Genomic DNA, 23,340 nt, shown 5'->3' with positions numbered 1-23,340 from the left:
AACTCGGACAGGACGGAAGTCCTCATCCTGGGATCCTCGCCCTCCGCCTGGGACGACTCCTGGTTGCCCCCCGCCCTGGGCACCGCACCCAAACCGACAGACCACGCACGCAACCTGGGCTTCATCCTGGACTCCTCCCTCTCCATGACCAAGCAAGTCAACGCCATCTCCTCGTCATGCTTCAACACCCTGCGCATGTTACGGAAGATCTTCCGGTGGATCCCCACCGAGACCAGGAAGACTGTCACCCAGGCACTCGTCACCAGCCGACTGGACTACGGCAACGCCCTCTACGCCGGAACCACCGCCAAGCTCCAGAAGAGACTCCAACGGATCCAGAACGCCTCAGCCAGACTCATCCTCGACATCCCACGACACAGCCACATCTCCGGACACCTAAAAGACCTGCACTGGCTCCCGGTCAACAAGAGAATCACCTTCCGTCTCCTTACCCACGCACACAAAGCTCTTCACGACCAAGGCCCGAGCTACCTCAACAACCACATCAACTTCTACGCTCCCAAACGACACCTCCGATCAGCCAGTCACGCCCTCGCCGCCGTCCCCCGCATCCGAAGAACGACAACAGGAGGAAGGTCCTTCTCCTACCTGGCCGCCAAGACCTGGAACTCCCTCCCGACCGACCTGCGCCTGACCCAAGACCACCTCGCCTTCAGGAAGAAGCTCAAGACCTGGCTGTTCGGGTAGCAGCAGCACCCCCCCCCCCCTAGCGCCTTGAGACCCTCCGGGTAAGTAGAGCGCTCTATAAATGCCTTTGATTGATTGATATAAAATATAAGTTGAAGAACAAAAAGCAATTCAAACAGATATAGAATCAAATTGTGCAAAATAACAAACAAAATGAAAAACTGGACATATCATACAATAAATGCAACGTGTTTAAAATTTAGATGTTCTGATACGATGGGGATAAGGTTGAAATAAAAGTAGCAAAAAGTGGAGTTCAATAGTCAGCAAAGAGGGGTATAGAGTCGAAGGTTAGAATAGAATAGGGCATCCGTGGGATGAGTAGTGGGTTGGGAAAGAAGGCGGGAGCAAGATAAAAGGGGTGAATATGGCTTGAAAAGATAATCAAAGGAGATGGGGAAATCAAGGAGAGAGAGGAATATAATTTAAGGTCTCAAGATAGCAGGGTGGAGTGGTACGAGCAGATTGTAAACAGGGCTCTATTCAAAGATGGCCACCGAATTTGTGTAGGAGGAGCAAGTCCCTTCACAATGTCTATTAATCAGGGCTCTCTTTAAAGATGGCCGCAGAATTGGTGGAGGAGGAGCGAGTACTTTCTCATTGTCTAGTAGAAACTGGGCTCACTTAAAAAATGGCCGCCGGTTTTGTGGAGGAGGAACGAGTCCTTTCTCCCTATCGATTCATCAGCATGGCCAGGGGACAACAACAACAGAAGATAAGAGGCAAAATGGACGCCCAATAAACATTGATTGTGATTAGTAGACAAAATTGGCACTACAAGTTTGGGACCATGTGGGGAACCAGCCCGTGCCCCATCTGAGCCAGGAGGATAAACATACTGACAGTACTAGAGGGAAACGTGTAGTTAAAAGAGTCAAAAATCACCCTCACGCCCATCACCATCACGCCCAGCTGACAAGGGTTGTCACCAGCTCAGCCCCGGCCTGGGTGAGTTAAGACCGAGCCTATGCAGCGTGGCGGCAAAGGAAGAGGCTGGAGCGTGAGGGAGGTAAGGGTGGGGGGTGTCGTCGCTAAGCCGCAACAGCAAGATGGCAGGGAACAGAGCCGGGGGCACCAGAAAGCTTCCCCAGCAACGCGGCAACTTCAACAACGTGGAAAACATCGGGGCATAACCAGAAGGCAACTTCGGGACAATGGCTCCGAGGGCAGGAGCGACGAGCAGGAGCCTCAGCGCCACGCGGGCAGGAGGCGCACAGAGGGTTGGCGGACAGCTCTGCTCAGCGTGTAGGCGCCAGTCTCCAGCTCGGGGGGAGCCCGTGCAGTACCACACGGAGGCACAGGGCAGAGGGAGCACCCAGCTCCAGAGACCGGCAATCGAGGCAACACATCCAGGGGGGAGCAGCGGAGCAGCTGAACATCGGCCACAATGGTTCGAGGCGAAGGAGTCACCCAGCCTGATTGAAGAGCAGCGTGCGAAGGCCATCCAGGGGGGAGCAGCGGAGCATCGGAACATCGGCCAAAATGGTTTGGGGCAAAGGAGTAACCCAGCCTCATCGAAGAGCAGCGTGTGAGGGCCAGTATTCAGCTTGGATGGAACCCTTGCTGCATCACAAAGAGGCTCCGAGCCTAGAGAGAACCCAGCATTCGACACCGGCAACCATAGCAGCAAAAAACCAGGGGGGGGAGGCAGCGGGACACAGGCCCGCAGCGAAGGAACCCCCCAGCCCTGCGAAGATGCCGCAACAGATGGAGATGAGTGGACCGGGGAAACCTTCCCTGTCTCTCTATGTTGTCAGCAGAGTCCGCGGTGCGATGTCTCCAGAGGAGATCAGATTAGGCAATTCACTCCCCGCAGCAGCGTGTGTGAGAGTAGGACGATCCAGGCAGGTCAAAGGGAGCCGGGCCCTAGCTCAGAGAGGTCCAAAGGATCCAGGCGGCATCGCACAGGGAAGGGCAGCGGGGGCATCAGGACAAGGCAATCTAGATCGTGAGAGCGTCAAGGCAGCCAGGGACCTCGAGGGACCTTGAGCAGAGCACCGCGACGATCCGTCAAGGGGCGAGCAGCGACTGCCTGGGTAGCCCGGACCTATGGAGCCCGAAGAGGCCGTGAGTAGAGGTTGGAACTCGACATCAATGGGATGAGTAAAAGGGTGTTGTCGTACGGTTTCGGGGGGTGGGAAGGGAGTTTGCCAGTTTGGTGTTCTTTTCCGGGATTTTCACCGAAAGGTGATCCCTAAACCAGGAGCTCTTAAATCAGCTCCTCCTCGGGCGGCCATCTTCACAAAACAAAAAAGAGTTCACGGAGGCAAGGACGGCACAGAGAGGTACGCGGTACATCATTTCCTTGTGTTTGCTTTGTTTGCCCTAAGTTGGCAGGGTATGCCCAGACGTGGGTCCCTTGCTCACTTTGTCACTGGTTTCAAGCTAACCTGGCTGATGAGGAGTGTCACCCCAAAATCATTCCCAGGATGATGGTTTCCTGTCCAGGGAAGACCTGGCTTGGTAGTTCAGGCTGGACTGTTCCCATAAGGAACAGGGTCAAGACTGATTTGCATATGGCTGTGGCTTAACTGGGGTGGCGAAGTGATATAAAGAGCGATGATGGATTCAACCCAGATCTGTGACTGGGGGTGAGTGTCAGTAAAGTTTCAGCACTCCGTCCACAGCTTGATGTTTGCTTTGTTATCCCCAAACAACAAGCCATTAGCTGAAGGGCCCTTCTCCATACAGGCAAGATCCACCAACTTTGGATCTATTTTAAGTAAACTACTGGTCCTTCTTTCATTCAAAAGAGCCATATTCGCATTGTCTATAAGGCATATAGCCCTCTTTTTCCATTGACGTAACTCGTCAACATCCATTCACCAATTAAAAACATTGTCCCACCTCGGCCATATCAAATATCGTCATTAGTGGCCAACTACATAAAGAAATCTATCCTGACAAGATCTAAGACCTTTGTCAAGCTTTTCCTAGGGTTTCTTCCACCTTTACCAATAAATGTGATTATCTTTGCGTCAAATTTCGGAGTCACTATCACTCTTTTTTCTTCACTTACGGGCCTAGAATACTCAGACCGAAGTCTGACCCGAATATCCTTTGGAATCTCTTTCTCATCCGAAACTGGATGTATTGAGCAACATAATCAGAGGGTGACCAATCAGGGGATAACTGCTGTTTCAAGAGTAAGGTGTCAAACATATGTTCCCCAAAATAATCCTCAAGGAAACCACCTTCCTTGGACTTATTTCCATTTGAGGGGTACTTCCCCTTCTCTGACACCTCATCTAAATCCTCAGAGTCGAAATCAGATGAGCAAATAAGATCCAACTCTGCACTTCCTGAAGGCTTATCACAGATAGCCACCTTATGTTTCCTTTCCTTTGATACTTTTGCACTATCGGTATTTGGGCCTTTCAGCTGACCACCTTGTGTGCCCTGGGCACCATCTATGTGCTTGTCGGACCAGCAAACATGTTCTAACTTTGTAGATCTTCTCTTTTTAGCCCCACCAACATTGGAAACCAAATGCTTCCTTTTACGAGGAGCTATGGGCTAGATGTAGGTAGAATAGATTTACCGATTTTAAATTACCGAATTTTACCGATTCGGTAATTGAAAATCGGTAAATCTATGGTGTCGACATGTAGGTATTCCAGATGTGCTGGAATACCGAATCGGATGATTTCGGTATTTACCGATTCGGTAAATACCGAATCGGTAATGCCCATTCATTCCTATGGGCTTTGAAGCCCATAGGAATGAATGGGCATTACCGATTCGGTATTTACCGAATCGGTAAATACCGATTTACACAAGGGTGCAGGGGGTGTCACTTTGACACCCTCTGGCACCCCCAAAAGGTCTGCCTGTCACATGGCATAGGTGTGCATGCACACATGTGCATGCACACCGGAATCGGTATTTTACCATCAAATTGGATTTGATGGTAAAATACCGATTCGTTAAGGCTCCTGGGACTCTGAAGAGTCCCACCTACATATGGGTGGCTCAGAATCGGTAAATTTACCGATTTTTTTATTTACCGAATCGGTAAAATTACCGAATCGGTAATTTTACCGATTTGGTAAAATAATGCCCCCTACATACCATTCACCTATTTACCGATTGGTAACGGCCGAAAATACCGATTTTCGGCCGTTACCGACCGACCTACATCGGGCCCTATGCCCCCTGATTTTCCTCTTGCGTCTGACTCTTGTGCAGACCAAAAATGTTCCTCATGACAACAGTGTCCTTCACCAAATAATAATTCAATTTTTTTATCCAACCTGCTTGTAACCTCCATTGTTATTTTTTCAATAGCACAATCAATTCTCTCCTCCAAACCTAACTCTTGCATGCCTTCACCTTGTTCCATTTTGCTCCTTATGCACCCAAATTCACTTGACAACTCCAAACCAATTATAAAAGCTATAATGTCCTAAATGTACAAACTCTACTAACTTTTAAATGAGACTAAAATCTGTCAAAATCGCTATTCCTGAGACGCAGCTGTGGTAGTAGGCCACATCTATTTCTTTTATTTCCATGATTTTCTGTCTTGCCAACCTGTATATTGTGAGATCATCTATAGAACATGCTTTTGTCATACCTAGAATTGTTTGATGTAATTTAGAATTGTGGGGGTTTGGTTGCTGGGGAGAAGACGGTTGGATCTGGAGGAGTTGGGATGTTGGTCTAGCTGTTCCTGTAGGTTTTGTGGTATATGAATTAAAATATACTTTTCACAAACCTTTTCTACGCCTGATGCCCATCATTATATTGGCGACGAGGGAAACTTGAACAAGACCCACTGAACATGCCGGCTAATTGAAATTTCTGGACTTCGTTTTCTTCACGATCCAGAGATCAAGCCCAAAGACTTCTCCTCGATTTTTTTTCATTTATTCTAGCCTTCGGGCGAAATTTCTACTACAAACAAGGTATTTTTGCTGTAATTGTACCTGTTTTAAGCTTTCTGGCACTCTTGATCTTTCCGTTAATTCAACTGTGCCTCGGAGTTCCAGCGCGCTCTGCCAAGCCTACTCTTCGTCATTGTGCGCTTCAACACTGCGCTCCAGTGACATCATCACGCATCTACGTGGGGCGGCCATCTTATCTTCAATCACTTTCGTGTGTGTCAGCGCTGCGCTCCAGTGATTTCACCACGCACGCTTCGTCACTTCAGCCTTCATAGCGGTATTGTGTGTCGGCGTGTTTTCGCTACGCTTACTGGAACTGTGGTGAGATTCCTTTATTTATACTTTTGTACAGCGCTACATCAGTGACGCGCACACTTACTCCTATCATTATTTCTTCAAGCCGTTTTGCGCAAACATATCTTTTTTTAACCGTCAGTGATGCGCACACTTCTACAATCCTTTTGATGACTGCAAGCGCATTTTCAGTGGTGCGCACACTTTAACCATTTCGTGGATAGCACACCTCATCTTTACTATTCATAAGACTATTATATTATTGCAGTTCTGTGTTACATATTTAGCGCATTTTCAGTGGTGCGCACACTTTAAACTTGGTTGCATTTAAGACATCATTTTTCTTCATGAGGTACATTTCCTTGTCCACGTGAGCTCATATTTAATTCTCTGCTTGGAAAGGCAATTTCTTATCAGATATTCTGAACTTGGCTCCTGATTGTTTTACAATTCCCTATTTGCGCACTTGTATTTATACCTTATTCTCTTAACTTTGTCAATATCTCCTTTGACTTTGTTTCATTTCTCCATTCATTCAGAATATGGCTAATGCGCAAATCTGTAATCAACCCACAATTTTTCTACAAATTCCAGGTAAGCCTAAATTGGAATGGAAGAAGTGGTTTGAAAGCTTTGAGAACTACATTGTAGCTATTGATGGTTCTAAATTTTCTCCAGAAAGACTTAAAGCCATCTTATTCAGTTATTTGGGCTCTGCTGCCATTGAAATTTTTAAAAACTTAATTCCCATTCCACCACCTACTGGCGGTGGTGAAGGATGGAACCCTTATAAAGAAGCCGTAGCCAGACTGGAGAAACAATTTCAAGATGAGCCTAATGTCCTTATTGAAAGACATGCTTTTCACAAAAGGAAGCAATTTCCTGATGAGACTATTGAAGAGTATGTCGCTGCTTTAAGAGTTCTAGCTGCTAATTGCGCCTATGGTGCTACTGTTGATTACTGTATTAGAGATCAGTTAATTTTTGAATGCGAATCCAAAAAGGTTCAGGAAAGACTTTTAGCGTGTCGCAATCCGACACTTAGTGAAGCTATTGATTTAGCCAAAGGTGTTGAGAGATCCATTTTGTCCTCTAAAGTCATTTCTGCTGAAAGTTCCAAAACTATTTCACCTGTTTGTACTGTGCAATTTTCCAACAAAGGAAAGATGGGTTTGAAACAAGTTTCTAATAATAAGTTTTCTTGCTATAGGTGTGGTTCCAAAACACATTTAGCCAATAATGCCAACTGTCCTGCTATCAAAAAGAAATGTGTTACTTGTGGTAAAGTTGGCCATTTTTCTTCTGTTTGCCATGCACCCAAAATTTTTTCCAATTCTTCTAATTCAGTGGTTAGTAATATTGATGTTGTTGAAGAGGATTTGCAGAATATGATGTTAGCTATCTATGACAATGTTTTTGAGTATTCTGTGAACAACATCAATCTACCGTTTAAGGCACCTTTAGGTATTGGGTTAATTGGTGACGTTTCGCTCCAAGCCATGGCTGATTCAGGTTCACCGATTACCATTTTATCTGATGTGTTTTTCAAGGAGAATTGGAAAAACGTGTATCTCCATAAATCTGACATCAACCCCAAGGCTTTCGGCAACTTTGATATTACCATGTTAGGTTACTTTGAAAGTTCACTAGAATTTGAATCCAGGAAAATTTTTACTAAGATTTACGTTGCCATTGATGGTAAGAACATAGTTGGGTGGTTTGATTTAGGCAGACTAGGTGTAATTTTGTGTCCTGGTTCTGAACGTCCTCTGCAACTCAGAGATTTTGATGTTAACAATGTCTACATGGACAAGTATAGTCTTGATATTATTCTCAAAAGACATTCTAATGTTTTTAAAAATGTTGTTGGCCAAGTCAAAGGCTACATGCATAAAATTAAGTTAAAGAAAAATGCAGTTCCTGTTCAACATAAGGTACGCATAGTTCCGCTCGGCATGCGTGAGAAATTGAAGGTCCACCTTGATACCTTATGTTCTGAAGGCATTATTGAGTCTACGGATAGTTCTGAATGGGTGTCAGCTATTGTTTTGGCACTTAAAAAGAACCAAGATTTGAGGCTGTGTGTTGATTTGAGGTCTCTCAATAAGAATATTGTTGTTGACACACATCCTTTACCCCGCATTCAGGACATGTTGTCAGCTGTGAATGGTGCCAAATTTTTTTCTATTATAGACCTCAAATCTGCCTATCATCAGGTTCTCCTTGATGATTCTTCCAAGGATCTTACTACTTTTACTACACCCTTTGGTTTGTACAGATTTTAAGGATGCCATTTGGTTTGGCATCCGCCGCTAGCGTGTTCCAGAAGCTTATTTAGAACTTATTTCATAGCATTTCTGGTGTTCAATCATTCCAGGATGATATTTTGATTTTTGCAGAAACAGGTGATCAGCACAATGTTATTCTTAATAAGGTTCTTGGAATTCTTGGCTCTAAAGGTATGACTGTCAGCAAAGAGAAGTGCAAATTTTTGGTTGAAGAGCTAAATTACTTAGGACATCGTATCACGGCTGATGGCATTTTTCCCAAAGAGGATTCAGTCAATACCTTGGATAAAATTAGCACTCCCAAAGACAAAGATTCCTTACGTTCTTTCTTAGGTTTGGGAGAGTACTATTCTAGGTTCGTTAAAGGTTATGCGCTAGTGGTAGAACCCCTCAGACAGCTACTTAGAAAAGGTGTTCAATTTACTTGGAGCAAAGTTCATGATGAGGCTTTTGCCAGTGTCAAAAAACTCATTTCCAAAGCACCTGGTCTTAAGACTTTTGATCCCCAGGGCAAATCTTTCGTCACTGTGGATGCAAGCACAGTTGGCCTTGGTGCTGTGTTTACTCAAGTGGTGGATGGTAGAGAAAGAGTGATTTCTTTTATTTCAAGGGCTATTCGTGGTGCTGAGAAGCACTATAGTACTATTGAAAAGGAGGCCTTAGCTTGTGTTTGGGCTGTCGAAAAGTTCAAGAGTTTTTTGTGGGGCAGGCCTTTTATCCTGGTCACCGATCACAAACCTCTTGTTTTCATGATGGATGGTGTCAGGAGTGGTAAGGCGTCATCCAGACTCGTCAGACTGATTGCTAGACTACAGGAGTACAACTTCGAGACACAACATATTCCTGGTGGTAAAAATTTTACTGCTGATTGTCTGTCTAAACTTCCTCCTTTTGAAGAAGACAATAATGACATTTTAGATCAGCATGAATGTGTTGTAGCTCTAGTTGATGCTGTGAGTTCCTTTGAATCTAGTGTTTCTGAGAAGGATTGGCTTGAAGCTATGGACAGGGATGTGCTGCTTAGTAAAGTCAAGAAATTTGTTGGTGAGGGTTGGCCACCCATTAGGAATTTGGAGGATAAGTTGAGGAGTTTTGCTCAGATTGCCGATGAGCTAAGCATTGAGGGTAATATTTTGTTACGTCAAGATCTGTTTATTCCTCCTGAAGATTTAAGAAACAAGCTTATCAAGCTTGCTCATGCTGGTCATCCCGGAATTTCTGGCACCAAGAGGATCCTCAAGAACTTTTACTGGTGGCCTGGCATGGATTCTGGTATTGAGAAGGTTATTGATGATTGTTCTGTTTGCGTTAGAGCTGATAAACATTGGAAAGTTTCGACTCAACCATTATCTCTCAGAGAGGGTGCTGTTGGTCCTTGGGATAAAATTTCCATTGACTTTTCCGGTCCCTTTGAATGCTTAGGTAGGGAGAAAAGGTTTTCTATTGTGGTCATAGATAATTTTTCAAAGTGGATTTATCTCTCTTTTGTGGAACATCCCAATACTGATGCTGTCATTGACTTTTTGAGTTTTATTTTCAGTTTGGAAGGAGCTCCCAATCTCATCTTGTCTGATAATGGGGTGCAATTTGTTTCCAAGAAAATGAAAGATTTCTTGGAAAAGTTTGGTGTAAAATCTGAAACCACTCCTTTGTATTGTCCCAGGGCCAATGGTCAAGTTGAAAGGGCCAATAGGTTTGTTAAAGAGGGCATTCAGGCTGCTCTAGAGAGCAAATTGGATGTTCTACCATTTTTGAAAGAGAAACTGTGGAGTTACCATGTTACTCCTAATTCTTCTACGGGGTTTTCCCCTTATTTACTGATGAGAGGTAGACATGCCAAATCTGTTTTAAGACCTAACTTTGTCAAGGGTGTCAGGGCTGATGTCAATATGCATAGCATCATTGGTGAGGTCAAACAGAACATTTGTGAGTCGCGTATGGCTGGCAAAATCTATCATGATGCCTCTCTCAAGTCTAAAGATAAGATTATCAAGGTTGGTGACTGGGTTCGTGTGGTGAAACCTTCTTTATCTAGTAAAGGTTCTTCTAAATTTTCCAATCCGTTTCAGGTGGAGAAGGTTACTGATTCTGCTGTTTTTCTTTCTGAGAAGGGTTGGTGGAGCAAGGGTTCAGTTATTCTTCTCAAACCTGGGCAAGAACGTTTTTTTGCTGTAGATGAGGATGGTGGTTGTGTGTGGAATGATCTTTTGCAAAGTAAGGTGTCTCGTGCTGCAGATGTATCTACTGATGGATCTGCCCATGATGCTTGCTCTGATGTTGCTGTTTCTCCTGAAATTGTTGTTTCTGGAGAGGGTCCAGGAACTTCTTCTGTTCCTGTCTCTGTTTCTGTCCCTAACATGCAGGAGTCCTCAGGGTCCTCCTCTCTATTGGATTCCTCCTCTCATAAAAGGATTTCTAAAATTCCTAAGAAGTTTGATGATTATGTTTTGGATGTTTAATTTATTTTGTTTTTCTTTTGTTTGTAAAAAGATACATGTGGTAGTAGGCCACATCTATTTCTTTTATTTCCATGATTTTCTGTCTTGCCAACCTGTATATTGTGAGATCATCTATAGAACATGCTTTTGTCATACCTAGAATTGTTTGATGTAATTTAGAATTGTGGGGGTTTGGTTGCTGGGGAGAAGACGGTTGGATCTGGAGGAGTTGGGATGTTGGTCTAGCTGTTCCTGTGGGTTTTGTGGTATATGAATTAAAATATACTTTTCACAAACCTTTTCTACGCCTGATGCCCATCATTATAGCAGCGCATCCTTTTGTCAGTTTCACACGAGGCTGATTAGAAACCAATCGTTACTGAGCCCAGCTATGACACGATGTGTACAGTGTCAAATAGTGATCAATTTCCCTCATCCCGACTGTGACGTATACACTCAACTGTGCTATCAGCAGTCTAGTCCTTACTTAATATGGCTGCCTAAACAGACTTACATAGCCGCATGCAATATGACGCCTGACAACCAAAATTCGTGACAGGCATAGAGCTCCAGTGAGGATAATTTAAAAAACATAATCCTAACTGTCAATAAAGGCCAGATTAACAAATTACCATTGTCCAATGAAAATTAAAATCTATGATCCTGTAATTTTGAAACTCCTCATTTTAAAACCAATGTCACAAGTAATCTAGAAATACAAGCACTAAGCATGGACACCGAATTGGTAAAAGACAGCTCGACCTCTCTAATTGAGGAGACAATTAACCAACATATGACATACCGAATGCTCAATTTAGTCCCATTATCTAAAAATAGTTGACGCTTAAATTACAGCAAACACACTTGTGACCAAAGTATTAAAATGCAAACAAAACAATTAAAAAATTATACTTCACATAAAAACGATCCAAAAAGCTCATTCACACTCAAAATAGACATCTGCTGAAACATAAACCATTCAACAGAGATCCTTTAACAAAACATCACACACCAAGCAGTAGAGCACACATAGACGTATCTGAGTGAGTAGCAGAAATAAAAGAAGGAAAAGGAATTTTTGTCAAGTCCAGTTGAGTTTTTGAGATAAAATTTTGAAAGATTTGATTCAGTTATATAATTTAGGAATCCAGGTGAAGATAATAGAGGTTCCTGAATCCTTTGAACTGAATTAATGGACTAAACCTAAAATAACAGCTTGATTCCTGATTTTGTACTATAGAATATTTTGTTTATTTTTGTTTACTTCTCCTCAGTATAAGATGGTGTACAGCAGATGCTGAGCGCAATGCTGGCATATTTTCACAGATTATGCCTTTAACGCCTTAACCGCGGCGGCAATTCTGCTGCGGTGCTGGCCGTTCCATTGTGTGGGCGGGGCTGCGTCGGCCAATGAACGTGTGCAGCACTACGAAGGTAGTGCTCGCGATGGCCGTTGGCCGACGGGCGCAGGGAAAGGGTTAATAATTCTAGTTGGCTTAATGTTATGCTTAATTTCCTTGGTTGTATATGTTTCTCCTTCACAAAAGGAATTATCATGGTATAGCGTTTATCTTACGTCACACACATCAGATTTACCAAGCAATGTAAGGCCACCTTGTGTCCATCAATTGTGTGTCTTTTGCTCTCCCTTTCATGCAGCACAGTGCAGCAAGTTGTATTGCTGCATCACATTGAGTGAAAGAATGATAAATCTGGCCCAATGTATATTCAAATTTGTTAAAGGAGTACGTTAGTTTAATGAATTTTTAAAGACTCTTATGTGTGTGCATATTGTCCATCCTCAGCTGACGTAGAGTGACATATTTCCAATTGCTTCTCTCATATTGTTTATCCTGCAATGTTTTTGTTAGTGTTTTCCTTAATCAAGAGTTTTTCTGATCATAGTTTTCAGACTTCAAGGCTTTGTTGGAAGAAATTCCTATAACCGAAGACTCTGGAAACTGTATGACTTATTCTAAACATTTAAAAATAATTGTACAACCTAATCTGAGTGCTAATATGACTGAAAATGAGCATGTATTGAGCCTAAGAGACGAGGAACATTGGTTTATTAAGGAATAAATAAGAGAAAATAAACTTTATAAGAAGTTGGAAGGATGTGCATGAAATTAGAACTCAAACAGAAGCTGACCCGAAATGTAGAAATGTGAATGAGCATCAAAGACTGGGAATGGAGCCTGAAAGGGAGAGTTGTGTATGGTTCATCCGAATCCTCAGGGAACTAGACAGATAAAATACAATATACAGATATAGTTTGTCGGAGAGAGTGGCTGTAAGAGGAGCTATGTTTTTGATAAAGCATTTTGGGTTGATGAACAGTCTATATTTCAAGGAATTTACTATGTTTTTATGTGTGTGTTTATTTTTACCTGCTCCATGACTGGATTGAGAATTGGCACCTGGCTTTCGTATTCCCTTGGGTTTATCATGTCAATGAAATGAAACGCTGGTTTGAAAACAATGAAGTGGCTATAAGGCTATATTGAATGTGCAGGGTGCTAGGATTCCATCTGCTGGTCTGGCTGTTTTTGAAAGTGGATTATTAGTAGTGATAACTAGTAATATACCACTAGTAATAAGGCCACAAACACAAAAAGGTTCAGTTAGGGTCTCAAAAACTGAATCCTTTGCTCAACCGTAGGTAGCGGGCAATGAGCAGGCAGGCTTAACTTAGGAGACTGATGTACAAGCATTTTAAAACACCAATACGTTAAAGGAGTACGCGACAACACAAAAAAAACTCAAACACCAATTTATAAAACTATATTATATTTTTATGAACACATAAACACCAAAATGACACAAATACTATGTAGGGGACCAGAGGTATGAATTTTTAAAGAATAAATGTAAACCTAGCTCTTAGAAGCAAATAGTGCTAAAAAGGGTTTTAAAAAAAAGGTTGTGGTGGCCTGGGAAAAAATAAGGAGTTCTTATACTTACTTCCAGAACTGTTTCTTGATGCTGGAAAGTGGTTCACATCGCCAGCCAAGGGTTGAGATGTCCTGGGTTGCCTCTTGGGGTCATGGGACTACAACTCCTACAATGCACTGGTCAACTTATTTACCTTTTTACAAAACGTTGCTCCAAACTTCTCCATACTGCTGGAACTTCTTCCTGAAGTTCCTCTTGTGGGTTCAAAGTTTCCACAACACCACTGCAGGGGTCTAGAGTCATCTTTGAGATGGTCCTTGGGATGTTGGGACTACAATTCCCACAATGCTCCTGATCAAATCCTAAAAAGTCCACTGGACACACTCTTGCCTGGTGACTCCTTGGTGGAGATGATGCAGGTGGACTCTGTTAACCTGTAGCTTGTAGGGAGTCCAATCCTTAGTCCTTGCAAAGTCCTTAGGGCTGTAGTGCCGCTTTGTGCATCAGGTGCAGCCCTTCAGAGTGCAATTGTTTGGGTGCATATCAGGGTTCCAGCATGGCAGTCTTTCTTTGCCATGTAGTTTCAGCCAGCAGATCTGATGAACTATGCAGCTCTCCCATATTTATGCTGTGTTCCTGTGCTTCAAGCAGGGGGGCACCTATGACTAATGGGATGCAGGGTACCACCCAGGTATATGACCACTTCTTCCAAAGTTTAGCTTATGCTTGTCCCAAGAAGGACTACTCTTCCAAATTCCAAAATGGGGGCATTTTTCCTTGAAAGTTAAATCTGGCTGAGCACACCCTCTGGTATGGATAAGATTCACTACTTCTAGCCCCTTCACTAATCTAATTAGTGGGGCTCCTGTTTGGCTGGCGAGGCAGCATGTGGGGACAAGCCTGTGCTGTCCCATACTGTCATTCTTCATGTGAAGACCAGTTTGGTCACTCCACAACCACCCTGTCTTTTGCTCCTGCAGTTTCAGTACTCCAACCACAGGAAAGGTAATGTTTCTCGGTCATGTCACTTCACAACTATCAGAGCAGCTTGGCTCAGCCTGGTGGAGGCTGACCAATCAGTGCAGGGCAGCTGAAAAGCTGGATGTTGGCACAGAGAAAACATTTCTACAACATCTTTTTTTGTAATAGGTATTATAAATCTAACAGTGGCAAGTGGTTGGATTTATCATAGCTATCATTTTAAATCCTTGAATGACATTTTCAGCTCACTTCTGCCAATTATGAGACTTGAACAAAATATTTAAATGTTAGCCTATGGAGCCACTCGCTACATTGGGGAAGATTGAAATTTGCAGTTTTTTCCTACCAGGGCTTATAAAACATCTTTTATAATGTCTCTGCTTACAGCTACAAGGCACCATAAACCGTGGGGCACCTAGGGGAGATGTTAGGGGTGACATATGTAAAAATAATGTAGTTTGATACTTTGCAAGTACATTTAAGTCCAAAGTCGAACTTGTCTGTAAACATAATGTAAAGGCAGCCTGAAAAGCAGTTCTGCCTTTAAAATGACAGCAGGAAATACAGTAGTGCACACTTGCGTGTATTAATCCTACTGGGCCTCTAAACCTACCTGCCTTATTATCTACTAAGGACTTACAACTTGGCTGTTAGTACCAATTATAATTATGTCTAATTTGTATGTTATTGTAATCAGAGCACTGACCCTGGGCAAATTCAGAGTCAGAAAACCAGCATTTTGTAGTCTAAATGGGTGCAAAAAATGGGGGGCACTGCAAAAAGCCTTGATTCCACACAGGCTGCAAATGGTGTGACAATTAGAAGATTACCCTTGCTTGTAGATCGCCGTGTTTCTAACACTGCTGGGACATAAACTATAAGTAAACAGGAGCTAATAGCTATGCATGCTATGATTATGTAGAACCACCTTGAAAAGGAGGGCGGAGTCTGTCTTGTATGAGAGTACTGTACTCTCATTGCAGATAGCAGTAAGCGCATTAATGCTTATATAACCAATATCACTTATATTTGTTGTGAAGCAAAAGCTAATGAGTATGGTTTGTGGCAATCAGTTGGTTCTCGGTTTTGTAAGACTTCAAAGAGATTTAGAAAGGTTGGTTAATGGTTTGATTGCTTAGGGGGGGGAGCATGCTGCGTACTATACAAACGCCTATAATTATTATGTTAATTTCTCAATTTTTTCAATTTCTTTGGTTTAAATTCTTTGAAGTAATCTTTTCAAGATTGGGACTAAATTATGGGTGCAGGAAGAAGGTAACAACAACATAGAAGAAAAAAGAATGAGTGACGTGATTGAGTTAGAGGACGTCAATCCACAAGTTATATCAAAATGTTGGAAAAATCCAGAAGCAAAAGACAGAAAGTGATTCATACTGTATTACAAATAGTTTGGGGGGTTGTGATGATGTTCAATTCAGAGGTGGGTTTTGTGAGTTATTTCACATTTAAAGTATATGTATACTCTAACATGAAGTTTTGGCATATAAATCAAAGTTGTTAGAACTTGTTTTCATGTATTTTTCTGACTTGGGCTAAACTAGGCTTCAGTTAGGCCTCAACTCAATCTTTAAAACATGGCTGCAGTTTCATAATGATCATAGTGTGCTTATATTTCTCACTTGACACACCATGCAGCAAAATGTGCCTTGCTTGTACGGTCATGAATTGTTCTTCTCGAAGAAACTATGGACAAAGCCTTTTATTAGTTTCCAAGGCTCTTTGTTTTAGAATTTTTTTTGCATTCATTCATGACTCTTTCTATTGGTGATGTATTTAGATTGTTCCACCACCTCCAAAAACATTAGATCAGAAAGAGTTTAATATTTTCAAAATAACAAATAATGCTAACATGGTAGGTTTACGTGGTGTTTTAAAATATTTTACTGTGATTTGTTACGTTTCCACACACCATATTGGAATTGCAGTTTCCATCTTATTCTATGGTGAAATTCGGTATATAAACCCTCGAATTTGGGGGTGAGCCAGAGACATTTGGGTTTCTGCCCTATTCTCTGTTGATTTGCAACACATTTGAGACTTAGTCTAGTTTTCTGATTTTGCATTATTCTTGTAACTGACAGTATTCAATGCAACTGATTTTTGTAAGAAATAGAATTATTGGTTGAAGGGGTTAAGCACCCACTTAAAAAAATAATGCAAGGGTTTCTGCGTTACGGGCAAAATTGTTTTTGTGCATGAAGGCATACCATCCTGCACAAAAACAATCCTTAGAGGCATATTCCTGTTTGAATGTAAGAATGCAGCACCCACAGAAAAAGGAAGAACAAACAGAAAAAATATATTTCCCCTCATGACGTCTCTGTCAGGTAGGAACACATTTTGGTGCAAACCCAGATTTACAAGTCTTTGTAAATTTGGGTTTGTGTCGAAATACATGGGTAAATGCATGGGAACACCCATGCTCCACCCATATAACACCTATCCAATGCAAAGTGAAGCAATGCAGCACTATCCGCTGCCCTTTGTTACTTTGTGATTTACGAAATCACACAAAACCATACAAAGTGACTTTAGTGACTTACAGGTAGATTCATCAAGCCGAAATCGGCTCGCAAAGGGCCAGATTCTGAGAATCTGGCCCTTCGCGAGCGCTATTTTTGCATTTGGGATTCATCATCCCAAATGCAAAAATCGCAGTTCTAGAAATCACTAAATTGCGATTAATTGCATTTAAGAAATCTCAATTTGAGATTCCTTAAATGCAATTTATGAACCTTTTGAAAATTGCGAATTCGCAATATGGGGCCGCTATTTACCGCGAAGTCTGACTACGTGGTAAATAGCGAAAACTTAGAAAAATGCACTTTAGTGCATTTTTCTAAGTTGTATGTTACACACACACATGTCCTTTGGACATGTGTGTGCGCAACACCAGTGTACATTACCATTTCAGGGGTGCTACAGGGTGTCCTTTGGACACCCTGGCACCCTTGAAATTGCTTCCTTATTTGCAATTCGCTAATTGCGAATCGCAAATTAGGAATGACTCCCCATTCATTCCTATGGGCCTTTAGGCCCATAGGAATGAATGGGAAAGCCATTTCTTATTTGCGATTCGCAATTAGCGAATCGCAAATAAGGAAGCAGTAGAAATCGAAAAAATATTGCGATTTCTACATGCATCCCGTTTTGCGATTCTTTAATAGCGATTCCTTAATAATCGCTATTAAGGACTCGCAAAAGAGGACTTTGATGAATCTGGGGGTTAGTAAATACAAAAATGGATTCAGCGTTGGGGCTGATGCACTATCACAATGTCCCCAACAAAATGTCACAGTAAATCTGGGCCTAGTTGGTTTCCTGTTACATTCATTACATTCATGAATATGGAAATGTTTCCAGAACATCAATCTTGCAATACCTGGGGCTGTGAATGTGGTGTACGAAGCATGTCTCCCAGGATAGTCCTCCGAAGCAGGCCCCCCTGCGTCGTTTCTGTAACCGTCATTCTGGCGTTTACTCCTCTTATGTTGGAATCATCAACCTGTTTGCGGGACAGTTAGGGGACAATTAATATAGGCACAATGTTAAAAATATGTACTTTGTGTTAGTTCAACAATATAATTTGCCCTCCATTCCCCAGCTAGCAGCAATTAGTGTCCAGAACCAACATACCAACAATGGAGCATGAAAGGCTCATTACACATGCAAAACTCTATGTTAAGTAACCATTTATAACCTATATAACTTTTGACCTACACCAAATGTAACTACTATGATCCTTGAAAGACTCAAATAACCGTGCAGGCACAACTCCTGCAACCTTGCACCGCCAGAGTACTATGTAAAGTGCTTGCCTGCACCCAAGTCGCAGCCTGTTAGCTTGTTTGATACATCTGCCAACTAAATAAATACTGCCAAACAGACATTTGAATATGTCATTAAAAGTAAAATAAACTGTTCCTACCTGTATAATAGGTTGTTTGCCACTCGCAGTTAGCCACTCGATTTGCCTTCCGTATCCAGTACACCTTCCATACGATTCTGACACACGCACCTGTCCCATTTCAGGAATACTTTGTAGTGCAAACTGCAAATCTACTGCGGATATATTCACTCTTAGACCTGTAAATGAAAAGAGGTTCATCAATAGGGCAGTAGGCGTTGCAGGAATCATGCAAAAAAATGCTAAGCCTATTATTAGATGCAAGTCAAGAAATAGGTACAATCAGCAATCACTAACTAGCACGGCATGCCTATTGACAAATTTGATGTATTTTCGTATGTATTTCAGTGCCGAATAAGCTATTGTATCTAATTAACACTTAGTAGTAAAGAAAGTACAGTGAGAGTAGCATACACAGCTGATTAAATACCACACGTGTGTAATGTATATTATGCTCTTTAAATAATAAATGCTACTTTTATCCGATTTATGGGACTCGAATTACCCATCTCAAAAGGATGCCAAAACATTATCCCAAAACACTGAATTTGTCAACGGATAGCTCTCCTCTCACTGTGCCATCCTGCCAACATAGTAAATTACCATTGCACTATATAATAACATCACCTGTTAATAGTGTTCACAGGTGTAAAAATGTAACCTAAAATACTGTATGAAGCGTAGATTTTTTTTAATTGCTCGTACTCAGTTTACTTTTGCATACCTTTCACTCTTACATTTCTTAAATCTTATCAGAACAATTTTGCATGGAGTAGCTAGGATGAGGAGCTCCTGTACTACACAACAGACCACAAAGGAGAACAAGATTCTGTTAGGAAAACCTGGGCTATCTTTAGTACTTAAGTCAGCGCAACAAGGTTAACATTAAAACAGAGCATGTATGTGTTGTGATGACACATTGTTGCAATATTCCATTTCATGTAATAATATACTATCATATAATATGTAAAACCAATGCTTCTTTAAGTGCACATGATATTTTGCATTTAGATTGACAATATTAGGTAAGTTCACGTAAACTATTAACTGCAGTGAGAGCGTATTCCTAGTAAGATAACATGAGTAATGGTAGGCCTTAGAATAACTAACTCCATTTTAAAATGAAATGTTGTATTTCTGCTTGCTATGAATAATTTGTCTCTCTTTCCAGGCACCCTGTGCCATCTTGATCTTATTAGTCTGAAATGTTATTATTGCTTTGTTATGCTATGTTGATTTGTAGAGCACACTGATCACCTGAGAGGGTATGCAGGTGCTTGGGCAAGGGTGTAGGTCTGTGATTCCCAAGGTGTTCAGAAGAAGAGCCAGGTACTCAGCTAGTTAGGGCATTTACAGTAGACGCAACAAGTCTGGCGCATCAATGCCAATGCATAAGTTCTTGTTAATATGCCCCTTGGTTACCATCCAGTCTTCTACCATGGTCATGCAGTAGGTGAAGTTAGTTCTGGTGGTGGTTGTCTTTGTCCATCAGGGTGAGGATGAGTTGGATGCCATCGCATAGGAGATGGCAGTGATGTTGGTGAGGGGTGTCATGTACATGTTCATAAGGGTGGTGCTGAGAGACAAGCCCTATGGGACTCCGCATATCAGTTTCCTGCTCTCTGAAGTTGTGGAGAAGACCGTCAATGCAAACAAAGTTCATAGAAAACAACTCCATCCACAACCCCTCCCAATCCGGAGCAACCACAGCACTGAGACCACGCTACTTGCCGCCACAGATTACATCCGCACCCTCCTCGACCAATTCCACAACACAGCCCTGATCCTACTCAACCACCGGTCAGCAGCTTTCAACACTGTTTTGCCTAGCACACTCACCTCCAGACTACATAATGACAGCATACAAGGAACCACCCTCGACTGGATCCGCTCGTTCCTCACCGGCAGAAGCCAACGGATCAGACTGCCACCCTTCCTCTCCGAACCCACAGAAATCAACTGCGGAGTATTCCAGGGATCATCACTCAGCCCAACCCTCTTCAACATTTACATGTCCCCCCTCACCACCATCGTCAGACAGCATGGCAGCAGCATAGTATCCTATGCCGACAACCTTATTCTCTCCCTCACCAAGGACCCCACCACCACCAGACTCAACTTCCCAGAAGGAATGCAGGACGTTGCATCCTTGATGAGCAACATATGCCTGAAGCTCAATTCAGAGAAGACAGAAGTCCTCGTACTCAGAACCACTCCAGCATGGAACATCACCGAGTGGCCCACTGCACTTGGCAGCCCTCCGACCCCCATGGATCATGCCAGAAACCTCAGCATCATACTTGACACCTACCTCTCCAATAACAAGCAGGCCAATGCCATCGCGTCCAGCTGTTTCAACACCCTCTGCATCCTCCGAAAGACATTCAAATGGATCCCCCCCGAGTCAAAAAAGACAGTCACCCATGCACTACTAACCAGCAGATTGGACCACGGAACAGCCAATAAACCCGGCATCAACAAGGCTCTACTCCGCAAGCCCTAGCCGATACAGAACACTGCTGCCAGAGCTGTCCTCGGCATCCCCCAACACAAGCACATCAGCCAACACCTACGGAACCTCCATTGGCTCCCCATTGAGAAGAGAGTCACATTCAAAATACTCACCCAAGCCTACAAATGCCTCCACAACACAGGACCTCAATACCTCAACAAGAGAATTGCTTTCCATGTTCCCAAACGAAACCTCAGCTCCACCAACCTCACCCTCGCTGAAACCCCGCACATCCGCAGAGCCAGAACAGGGGGAAGAGCCTTCTTCTACATCACGTCCAAGACCTGGAATGATCTCCCCATTGACACCAAACGTTCCCCCCTGATTACCTTCAGGAAGGCACTCAAGACCTGGCTCTTCGACTGAACAGAAAAGCTGTTCCAGTGCTGCTCAAACTATTTTAAACATTATGTGAAGGCTGTTTTGTAACTAAATTAGTTGAATGCTATCTTTCTGCACTTGGTAACCTAAGGAGTCAGGCGAGATGAATGGCCCCATTTATCTGATATCTCTAAAGGGCATGAGATTGGGAATATTTGTTATCATGACCATGAGAAGGAGGCTGACACCAAGCTCACAGTGAATGCATAGTTTGATTGGTTCCTGCTCTATGAGACCTTGTTCAGTATATCTTCCTGTAGTGATTTCATGTTTTAAGTGGCCCAGTCTGTAGTTAATCAGACATGTCCCTGTCTGCACCTTTGCAGGGGGTCGTCGCGTTTCCTCTCTCGAGACCCAATGTTCTTGTGGTTCTAGCATTTACCATTTTGACCTGTCTGGATTATATTCACACAAGTTGTAGTTGCATGACTATTGATTTATGTTTAAACTGTTTAAACTGATTTGACTTGCGATTGTAATTTAGCTACTTTGTTAATAAACCTTCATGGTTTGCAAATATACTTTACTCCTTTTGGTTCTGTGGGAAAAAATCTGCTTCACTGTCATTGATATGTTGCTGAAGTAATAAGTCTGGGCTCAGTTCGAGACAAAGGTCCATCCAAGTGGCCATAGTTGAGTATGAGATTGCACCAAGTTTGCGTGGTGCAAACACCATCCTTATCTCTCACATTATCAGTTGTGTCTGTAGACCATTTCAGCAATACAGTATGAAGTAGTGACATTGTAATGTCCACACCAGATTTATATCCACAACAAAATGTAGTGAGAAAAAAATGTGAATTAAGATAAATCATAAGATATTCAAACGGTAAGGCAGGACAGAAACAGAACATGAAAACAGTTTCTCGGAGGGATTTATATCCTGTAATCTAATTTGCATCCAAACAAATACAATACTGATGGCCGCTTGTGATAAGCATTGCTGAGCCCTCTTGCTAGAAGATAAGGAGAAAGAATGCAAAACATACAATCTCAAAATGGAAATTAGATAGCAGAGGTGCACAGTACCATTTGCAGGCATGGGAAAACGTCAGCACCAGGGTGTTCAGAAATGAAGCGTACTGGGACAAATTTACTTAGATCCAAAAAGTTGGCTCCCTTAATGCACGCCTTTTCACTCTGTGGTGGCATCACAGTAATTGAATTTTTTGTTCTTTCAGAAACCTCGGAACAGGTTTTAAGTGACCCTGCCAACTGCCCAATTTGGGGCAGAATGATTTGGAAGTATCTCACACAGACAATAACGAGTCACATGATTACTTTGCACTTCACATCTCGTGCCACTGTTCTTCAGGATATCAGTGGTCCTGTAAACTGGGAATCCAATACCAGATTCATGTGATCCTTTCCAACCCAGCAGGCAAACCAATTTACAACAGTCAATGCCAATGCTAATATGCTTGATGGCAAAGTTCAGAAGAATAACTGGTCACAGCCTTAATCCAAGTTCGATTCAGCAACAGAATCCGAGAATTTAAGTAGGCAGGGGTGGGAAATCCTTAAATAATTCCTTCAGAGGTGTAGCAGAAACTTGTTCAGCTGTTCTTCTTTTTGTAGCTGTTTGAACAATTGAAAAGTGGGCCCTTAAGGAAAGTCCTACAATGCCATCGATTACGCAGTATCTTACCTATTCAAAATATCTCTCATCAAAGACATCTATATGGGGCAAAATGATGGAAATAGGGGGGCACTTAAGTTGCGGCTATCCAGATCCCAAGAGACTTCTTAGTGAAATCACATTTGCTGAACAGCCTCCTAACTGCAAAAGGCCGCAACTGAACAAACTACAATTTTGAAAAACGTGCTTGTGACAGAAATGGGCTCTGCCTCTTGTAACCACTTATAATTAAGAAAGGCTTTAAAGCTTTAGGTAAAACAGAAGCACTAATTATTCCTTTTTTTGATGATAGAGTCCATGAACGGTTTATTGTATTTCAGATATGTCATGTACAATCAATTGGTTTCATAAAAGATAAAGGGGCAGATTTATGTTAACTGGCACATCCCC

The 23,340-nt window shown here is 42.4% G+C and overlaps 1 protein-coding gene across 1 annotated transcript in view; it reads right to left on the bottom strand.

The window, feature by feature from the left end:
* Nucleotides 1-23,340, bottom strand: part of LOC147724580 (fibrocystin-L-like) — a 1,106,658-nt gene that overhangs the window by 624,261 nt on the left and 459,057 nt on the right. Inside the window, exons 26-27 of the mRNA XM_086966124.1 lie at nucleotides 18,440-18,597; nucleotides 17,894-18,016 (exon numbers count right to left, since the gene is read on the bottom strand). Of these exons, the coding sequence (XP_086822250.1) occupies nucleotides 17,894-18,016; nucleotides 18,440-18,597 (281 nt within the window). The remainder of the gene's footprint in view (nucleotides 1-17,893; nucleotides 18,017-18,439; nucleotides 18,598-23,340) is intronic.

This window comes from Lissotriton vulgaris, chromosome 4_1, assembly GCF_964263255.1.
Source record: "Lissotriton vulgaris chromosome 4_1, aLisVul1.2, whole genome shotgun sequence".
In the NCBI taxonomy this organism is placed as follows: Eukaryota; Metazoa; Chordata; class Amphibia; order Caudata; family Salamandridae; genus Lissotriton; species Lissotriton vulgaris.
Note: the sequence above shows the minus strand (reverse complement) of the source record. Positions and strands in the feature narration are given on the sequence as shown.